Source organism: Myiozetetes cayanensis, unplaced genomic scaffold, assembly GCF_022539395.1.
Source record: "Myiozetetes cayanensis isolate MyiCay16 unplaced genomic scaffold, myiCay2020 scf9, whole genome shotgun sequence".
Lineage (NCBI taxonomy): Eukaryota > Metazoa > Chordata > Aves > Passeriformes > Tyrannidae > Myiozetetes > Myiozetetes cayanensis.
The window spans coordinates 2,280,835-2,289,904 of record NW_026088185.1 but is presented as its reverse complement, the minus strand read 5'-3'; the positions used below and the strand labels follow the sequence as shown (position 1 = coordinate 2,289,904).

General features: G+C 51.9%; 1 protein-coding gene and 1 long non-coding RNA gene across 2 annotated transcripts; one reads left to right on the top strand and one right to left on the bottom strand.

The window, feature by feature from the left end:
* Positions 1 to 154: 154 nt before the first annotated feature.
* Positions 155 to 8,909, bottom strand: LOC126652560 (uncharacterized). The gene is made up of 6 exons (XR_007632008.1): positions 6,382 to 8,909; positions 3,581 to 3,728; positions 2,989 to 3,050; positions 2,698 to 2,867; positions 1,812 to 1,862; positions 155 to 318 (listed from the first exon to the last, which is right to left on the bottom strand). It is a non-coding gene; the product is annotated as an uncharacterized LOC126652560 (long non-coding RNA).
* Positions 3,372 to 6,345, top strand: S100B (S100 calcium binding protein B). The gene is made up of 3 exons (XM_050339412.1): positions 3,372 to 3,438; positions 4,301 to 4,453; positions 4,913 to 6,345. The coding sequence occupies exons 2-3, from the start codon at positions 4,316 to 4,318 to the stop codon at positions 5,051 to 5,053; spliced, it is 279 nt and encodes a 92-aa protein (XP_050195369.1). The 5' UTR covers positions 3,372 to 3,438; positions 4,301 to 4,315; the 3' UTR covers positions 5,054 to 6,345.
* Positions 8,910 to 9,070: the final 161 nt, after the last annotated feature.

Sequence of the window (9,070 nt, the reverse complement as noted above, 5' to 3'; positions counted from 1 at the left end):
GCAGGAGCGCCGGGTCCCGGGAGTCCGACCCGGCCACGGGCACCGCGCTGCTCCCCCGGGACTGCACACCCCGACAGCCCTCCTGTCCCTTGGGGGACAGCGCCAACCCCCAGAGCGACCGTCCCCACCGCCGTGCACCCCCAGCGCCCAGCCCGTGGTTTCCACCATCAGTAACAAACCTGGGTGCCCAGTCCATGTTTCAGCCCGTCAAAGCCCCTCGGCTCAGGACGGCTCCCCAAAAGGAGCCACAAACGCCGTCAGGCACACAGGGGTGTAAATCCCGGAGATGCTGTATTTGCTGCTGCTCTGTTGAAAGGGCTGGGTGGGAATTTAACGAGGACTTTGCTAAAGGGAGTGATAAGATTTCTTTCTGCTGCTTTTTAGGGTGACCAGGCTTCTCTCGTGCCACAGAACCGACACCAGATCAAGCTCAGCTGGTGGAAAAACCCCTCCATGTCTGTGCACTGCCTGGCACAGCCACCCCCAGGGACCTCAGGGAGCCCAGGGATCACAGAATCATAGAATTAACTGGGTTGGAAGAGACGTCCGAGATCATCAAGTCCAACCCTTGATCCAACACCACTGTGATGAAAGAGCTACTCCCAAATGTGGCACCCATCAGCATCCCAGGACAGAAACATGCCTATCTCTCAATACTTACATAATACTTAATATTTACAGTATATAATGCACACTACAAGTCGAATTTAAATTGCTCCTCTGCTAGCAAATAGCTCTTCACACCTGTCCAGCGTAACCTCAGGGATTATTTGGAAAGGATGCAGTAATTCTATTTGTAAATTAAAGAATTAATTTGGTATTTATTTTATAAACTAGGGTTATTTTTGGTTTAAGAAGAAAAAAAATTGTCGAAATGAATCTGCCTCAGATGAGCTTTGTGTTAGTATCTCCACTTCCTTGCAGATGCCAAAATCTCTAGATAACTTACAGTAATGTTTTCCTAAAGGCCATGGTGGAAGATGAACCTTGGTTTTACTTTTCTGTCTTTATACAACCTGCCTGCCTTAGAAATTTTTAATAACTGCCAAACTGCTGTTACCCTCAGCATTATTGTCATACAAGTTTTTCTATGTCTGGTCCTCAGCTGAATTCAGCCAGGAGGAACAAGCTCACCGCTGGCTGCTGGGTTTGTAGCTTCAGACATGGAACTCAGTGCCCGTGGATGGAGCTGGGGAACCTGCTCTCTGCAGTGCTGGGACTGTGAGCACTGCAGAGGCAGAAGCAGCTTCTTCACCCTCCCACTCGAATTCCTCTGCTTTCATTGCTTTTTTTTCTCCCCTTTCAGTGACTGCTGGCCTTTGTCTCGTGGTCTGGCAGAGCCTGGCGCCACGCACACCAGAGACACAAAGAAATAGGCTGGTTTGTCTCCCCGAGCCTGGTATGAAGAGCCCACGTGTTTTACCGCAGAGAGCGAGACAGGCAGAGGGCTGAAGTGTTTTGCTCGGCCTTGGGCACTGTAAAACCCCTTGTTTCTTTAAACACATCACACCAAAGTGCTGGCCAGGAAGCCCTGACCCTGAGGAAAGGAGCCCCGAGATTACGCTCTCCTGATCGAAGATCAGGACACGAATTTTAAAATAACAGAAGCGGCTCTTCGGGCAGCACTGAAAGCACAGCCAGCTCGCAGCCCCCACCCATGCCCAGACCTCCTGGGTTGTCACTGCCTGGGTCAGGGATGACCCAGGAGAACAGTGTTTGCTAGGATATGAGCCTGGACAAGGATCAGGGAAGTCACTTGGAGCTGCTCATTTGCAGAGTCAGGGAAGGGTCAAGGTTTTTGGTGTTCCTACCTGATCCCGCTGCTCCTTCCCATCTCATCAGCAGATTATTCCAGATCATGCCTGTAAAATACAGAAGTCAGAATGATTTGGGGGTGAAATGGACAGTAAGAATCATCAGGAAAGAGTATTTCAAGACTGTTCAAGTTTTGATCTGTCAAATGCTAATTTTTCTCTTCCATTTTAATAAAAGGTCACCTTCCAGAATGACATCAGAAAATGGTTTAAAGAGGCTGAGCTAGGACCCCATCTCTGATTAGAAATGATGTGCTTTAATGCATTTCTTGGCTAAGGACTGAGCTAAGAGATCTACCAGATCAAATTGCCATCAGCAGGGAAAAATACTGTTTCTTTCCTGCTGACAGAGAGCTCCATTTATAGCCAGCTCTCAAATGAATGCAAATATCCGTGGAAAAAATCAATCAGTGCAAGACTGTTGACAAACTTCCTCTGCACCAGAAACACCACTGCCTAAAAGCATCCCTGCTGTCCCTGCCAGTCCAACCAGAGCACAGATAACTAGGTGTAGGTTGCAATGCCATAAAGGCAAGAATTTCAGGGGCCAGGTAAATATTTAGAGTCAACACACTCAGATTTAATGCTAGGGGAAATTATTTTTTTCCCAGACCAGTGTTTGAACCTGTTACAAAAGCTTTCATGAGCTGATGTAAGGAAATGATCAATGTAGATAAGTTTCTTTCACACCAGTACGTGAAAAAGTTTTTAAGTAACATGGTAGGTGGTGTCTCAGTAGATTGGGGGAATGCAGGGACTGACAGGAAATGTGTCTGTCCAGCAACCTGGTCTTACCCCTTCAAAAGGACTTCTTTTTTTTTTTTTTTTTAAGAGGTCCAGACCTTCATCCCACCCCACAAGCATATATATATAAGGCTCTTACCCTTTCCAGATTTCTCTGCAGGAGCTGAATGTGGCAACAGAATGGGCTCTTCATCATGGGCACTGCTCACCCGTCTTCTTGGTTAGCAGGAGTGCCCGCTTCTGAGTCACACTGAGTCTGAAATCCAACAAGGGCCTCCCACATAAAGCAGTTACTGATCCTGTGCTGCACTGAAAAAGGTGTAAATGGCAACATGCCACAACAGTAATATCAGACAGCTTCAACTTTGGCTCATACCATCTTGCTATTGGGAAACACGGTGGCTTTGCAATGAAACGCAGTGAAACTTACCTTCTTCAGCATGTTCTCTGTGTTTATTAACCATTTGTTTGTCCTGTGCCACTGGGAACAGTCTGGGTGAAAGATGCTGCTCGCTGCTCTTGCTGTTTGCCACCTGCTCCCCTCCACATCCCTCTTGCCTGCTGAGCTGCCTGCCAGCCCCCAAACAGCCTCACCTCTGTGCACTAAAGCTGCAAGGGGGATATCTGGTGGAAAGGAAACTTCCAGCTCTTGGAAGGAGAGAGTCTCAGGGGTGCACAGTGAAGGGACAAAGGGCCGCGGCGGCTCCCCCGTGGGCTGGCGGCGGGGCAGCGCCACTGCGGGCATCGCCACTGGGACATCCCCGCCTCCGCCTGCCATTGGCGCCTGGGGCTCCCCCCCTCCGGTATAAGAAGGCAGCGAGTCCCGGGGGCGCCCGGCCAGAGCGCAGCGCTGAGCCACAGCCCCGCCGGCAGCAGGGAGGTGAGAGGGGCCGGGGGATGCCGGGCGGGGGCACCGAGCGCTGCGGAGCCGAAACTTCGCTCCTCAGCCTTGCGGACGGGGAAGTAGGCATGCAAAGGGCTCTTAAGATGCGCCCATGAAGCGCTTCGGGGATATTTCCTACCTGACTGGAAACAGTCTTTCTGTTTGGACATCGACTGCTGCGCTGGGAGGATGTCAGCTGGAGAATAAGGCAGCGGGATGAGATTCAGTGCCTTGTGGCGGAGAAACAGGAGCCAGGTCACAGGGCAGGAGATATTTTTACCGGTGGGCTATGAACGAACAGAATGCCATTAGTTTGGGGTTTTTTCCCAGTTTTTGGGAAGGTGGTTTTGCATCTCTCCCTTTTTGGTTTGTCTGTTTGTGAAATCTGCAGGAAACGCTGCAATCCCAAAGATTATCATTCCCAGGAGGGTCCCCAGATCAAGTGAGGGAAGAGAGAGGTTAGAGAGGTGCTTATTTTGTCCTACTGGCACTCATCAAAACTGTCTCCTGCCTGGTTGCTCTGACTGCTCGGCTGGAGGCAGGTCTGCAGGCAAAGGTATAGGTGAGGCTGCCTGTGACAGAGGGGACAGCAAACCCTCTCTGAAGCTCTGTGAGCAGAAATGAACCCCTGCCTGCCCCTCTGCTCTTGTGGTTCTGTGTTTCTCGAGAGCCCCTGGAAGCAGAGTCGCAGTCTCTCGGAAGCTTTTCCCCTGCAGCCAGAGCTGCTGCCAGTCCTTCCCAGCAGAATGCTTTAAGCACAGGAGCTGGTTTTGCTGATCCAGGTGGCCGTGCTTCCAAAGCAAAAGGAATTGCTGGAGCTCGCCCAGGTTAATGTCCTGATTGTCCCCTCTGACCTCAGGGCCACGCCATAACCATGTCTGAGCTGGAGAAGGGCATGATCGCCATCATCGATGCCTTCCACCAGTACTCCGGGAAGGAGGGGGACAAGCACAAGCTGAAGAAATCAGAACTGAAAGAGCTCATTAACAATGAGCTGACCCATTTCCTCAGTGTAAGTACTGCCCTCCTCACAGCTCGCCTGGCTGGGCTCAGGTGGCATTAAGCAGCTTCCACACTCCACTAACTCTGTCTGCCATGGGCAGCAAGAGCAGGCAGGGGAAGTGGTTTATCCACACGTCAGGGTGTTAAATCTTTTGCTCCAGCTCTGCAGAGCAGCAGGACAAGCACAACATCCTGCACGGCAGGCTGGGGTGAGGATTGAGTACGAGGGAAATTTCCTTCCCTCAGATGGGGAGGCAGCCTCGCCCCAAAGGGCTCAAGATGTCCCTTCCCAGCAGCACAGCCGTGGCTGCAATTCCCAGAGGCACAGGGCAATACCCCAGCACAGACTGGAAACGATGTATCTGAGCAGAGATTCAGCCATAAGAGCACCCTAGAAAGGGGGAGACATCACTGTCTGGGCCTCACCCTGGTCCTCCCCAGCTTTGGCTGCCTGTTTCTATCCCTTCAGGAGATCAAAGACCAGGAGACTGTGGACAAAGTCATGGAGGCACTGGACAGCGACGGGGACGCAGAGTGCGACTTCCAGGAGTTTGTAGCCTTCATTGCCATGGTCACTGCCGCTTGCCACGAGTTCTTCGAGCACGAGTGAGCTGGTGGAAAGGAGGCTCTCTGCTGGAGAGATGCAAGGCAGCATCGCTCCTCTGGGGAAAGGACTGGGTGTGGCTACAGGCTCCTTAGAGCTCAGCTTGTGCTAGACTTCAGCAGCTTATTAAATCCTGCAGCTTTGTGAAACAAAGAAACACCTGCACAGCACAGGAAAGCCTACAGGGCAGTGCCCACCGGGCTGGAGGCAGTGTGTGAGGGCCTTGTCTCAAGCTCCTTCCCTGCTGTTGTAAGCCAGGAATGTGCACAGGGCTGGAAGCAGGCAGACACCGCGATTCAAGCTTGCTTGCAAAGGAACAAGGGAAATTTAGGGGCTGAAGAAGGAGGTGATGCAGAGGGGCTGGTTATGGAAGCCTGGTTCTGAGCCCACTGGCCTGAACAGGAATCATAGAATCAGATGGGTCGGAGAGGACCTCTCAGATCATCAAGTCCAACCCTTGATCCAACACCATCACAGTTACTACACTATGGCGCACTAAGGGCCAATCCAGTCTCTTCTTAAATACCTCCAGGGACAGAGAATCCACCACTTTTCTGGGCAGCCCATTCCAATGCCTGATTACCCTCTCTGTAAAGAATTTCTTCCTAATACCCAACCTAAACCTCCCCTGGCAGAGCTTGAGACCATGCCCTTTTGTCTTATTGATAGTTGCTTGGGAGAAGAGACCAACCCCCACCTGGCTATAACCTCCTGTCAGGTAGCTGTAGAGAGTGATGAGGTCTCTCCCCGAGCCTTCTCTTCTCCAGGTTAAACAACCCCAGTTCCCTCAGCCTCTCCTCATAGGACTTGTGTTCAAGTCCCTTCACCAGCCTGGTTGCTCTTCTCTGGACCTGCTCCAGCACCTCAATATCCTTCCTGAACTGAGGGGCCCAGAACTGGAAGGCTCTCAGTGATTCCTGTGGGCTCTGTGCATGGCATTAACCCAGGAAACCCAGCTCCTGTCCCCTCACAGGGGCTCAGTAGAGCCCACTCATTTCTTGGCAAATTGAGACACCCTTGGCTTGCAAGGCAAAGCATAACCATCTAAAAGCATAACCATCTAACAGCCCGGGCTTTCCTCTCGCTGATCAATCCTCCCTGCTTTTGGCAGCCTGCAGAACTGGAAGCAACAGCATATGAGGCTTCTGGGCTGGGGTCAGCCCCTGGGCCTGGGATGTGCCTTTGTAACGTGTCCAGGCTCAGACAGAAGGGATGGGGCGATTGGCCCAGTGTGACCACAGACCAGGCACAGCCTCCTGATTGTGTGGAAGTGGCGAAAATAAAATGTGGTTTCAGTCTCTGGTGAAAAGCGTGTCCTTTTGTGCCAGGCTTACCTGCACCGTCAGAGGAGGAGGCTGGAGGATGCAGCCTGAAGCACTGCTACAGCTCATGGCCCTGGGTTTCTTGCTTCACCTCCTCCCTGGGGTCACCGTGGCTGGCCAAACAGCTCAAGGTTGTCACCACCACCGTGTTCCACCTGGCTGCCCACACTGGCAGGTGCACCTGCGAGGACAAAGGAGGACAAAAGGACACGGCGCCTCCACAGGAGTCATCCAGGGGCCCGCGGTGGTGAGCCCTTACAAAGCCTAAACTAAGCCTAGGACAACCTCCCCAAAGTCTGTGCTCCTGCCTTTTTCAGTCTGCACCTGCTGTCCAGCTCAGCAACACCTGTGAGCTGGGCATTCCTGGCCAGCAACATCAGCAGTGACAGATTAATGACAAAGATGCTCACACTTGTCATTGTTTTTACCCTCATTCCCCATTTTATAACGATGTCATGCACAAAATGACACGTCTTTGGACAGGAACCATCTTGCTGCTCTCACCTGTCTCCCCCAAGCTGTGCAAGGGGACACTCAGGTAGAGCCAGGCACACAGGAGACAGCATCTTATACCTCACCTGGCATGAAAAGCCATTTTGCCATCCCAGGGTAGTGCTCATTCGTTGAGACAGAGCTGAGGCACTGTGTGATGACAACAAATGGGGACAGACAGTGAGTGTCCTCACGATTAGGAAGGGTAGACAGGACTCATGACCCTCTCTGGAGGCTGAACCTGAGGGTGCAACGCTTCCGTACAAGGGTCTCCAAATCTCACCTTCCTTCTGCCCCCCTGCACCAGCAGCATTCACACGATGAGGAATCCTTCCCCAAGCCCGGGCCTGTTGAGCAGCTCTGCACAGCACTGCAGCAGCAGCAGGCTGGGACATGCAGCTTGGACGCTGGCAGGGCACGGAGCAGGCTGGCCTGTCCCTGGGCAGGGCACGAGAGCAGGAGCAGGAAGTGACACGGCAGGGCTGCACCCACCTTTCTGGCAGTAAGGCTGGTCCTGACTCAGCAACGCCACTGCTGGGAATTCAGAGAGGCTTCACCTGGCAAAGGAGAAGGTAGAGCTGGTGCCTCCTATCAGAGAGGCACAGAGCGTGTCCTCCTGGGAGGGGAGCCCCCTGACCACAAACGCCGCAGTGTGCAGCGCTCAGGCTGCTGAGCCCCTGGCATCCGTCCCTGGAGGGCAAAATTGAAATTCCTGAAACAGCCTGTACTGTCTCAGGCCTCAGCATCACCCAGCCTGCACTGCAGCTCACACCTCACAGCTCTGCTCCCCTCGTGTTCCCTGTCCCTCTGACACAGGGGGTGGCTCAGCTCAGACCGTGGGGACGGCTGTGCACTGGCACGCTGGGGGAGGCCAGCAAAGCCGTTTGGGCAACGCTGGCCCTCTGCCAACAGCTCTCTGCTGTCCCCTCAGGCCTGCTGTCCCCTGGCACACACGGGACAGCCACAGCCACCTGCAGCACCTCTGCTCACAGCCCGGGCTCCCACGGACTGCACAAGCCCCGTGCCCAGCCCACGAAATCCCACGCAAAGGAGGGGGGCTGTGTACAACACCCCAGGCGTGCACAATACCTCACTGACCACACTGATCTGACACTGAATCGATCAGGAGAGCTCAGAAAAATCCACGTTTCCATCGTCAGGGACAGCCTGCAGAAGGGCAGGCTTGGTGACAGCGAGCTCCGAGTTCCGCGCTGTGGGAGCCCGGAAGGTTCCCCCGAGGATCAAAGAGCAGCTTCACACCAGCAGAGCCCACCTGATTTGTCAGTCGTGCTTTTGACTCTGCATAAAGGGGAAGCCAATGAATTTCCCACCAGCAAGGACACCAATGGATGGTTTCATGGATTACAGACTCTTGCTCAAGACAAGAGCTGCTTACCAACAGCACCAAAAGTGAAACAAAGAGAAGTACAGCAACAGCAAGGGCCTGAGATGTTTAAGAGACTCAAATTCACTTCTGTAGCTAGATAATTGACAGCAGGGGCAGATTTTGTACATCCTTGCTGTATTCCACCTCTGCTGAATCGCATTTTCAGAATTCAGAATAATGTCATTACTTTTTGCTCCGGGAGATTGGAATCTGCATTTTTATTGTCTCCACAGATAACTTCAGGTGAAGTACAACTGTGAAAGGGATCCCTGGATCAGAGACAAAATTACCAGCACTGTAAGAAGCACCTATAGCCCCCTTCCCCCCTGAAAAAATGTTCTTCCACGCAGGATCTAATCTTACTGAGAGTTCTGACTGTTGCTGTTAGCATATCTAAAGAAAAATACATTCTTCATCTTGTTAACTGTTGATGGAAGTTCATCCAGGCTGAATCATTAAAGAGCAGAGTTCACATACTGACAGCAAGAAAAATAATTTAAGAAGGAAACCAAAATATGGGGTTTTTCCACAAATCAGATGTGGGCTTTTACAGACCCCAGGGAAGGAACACAACCAACCACAGCACTGTCATTCACATTTGGCAGAGAAAAGTGGCAGAAGTAAAGACAAATCATGATTTTGCAGTTACCTTTGCCAGGTTAAGGTTTAAAGAACGTTAGACAAATCAGCAATGTTTCACTTCTGTAAGAAAAATTTATGTTCAGGTGAGAGCAGGGTTCAAAAACCCAGAAATGACTGGAGGAAGATATATATGTATGTTATTTTAAGAACATGTATTGAAATACAAAAAAAAAAAAAAGA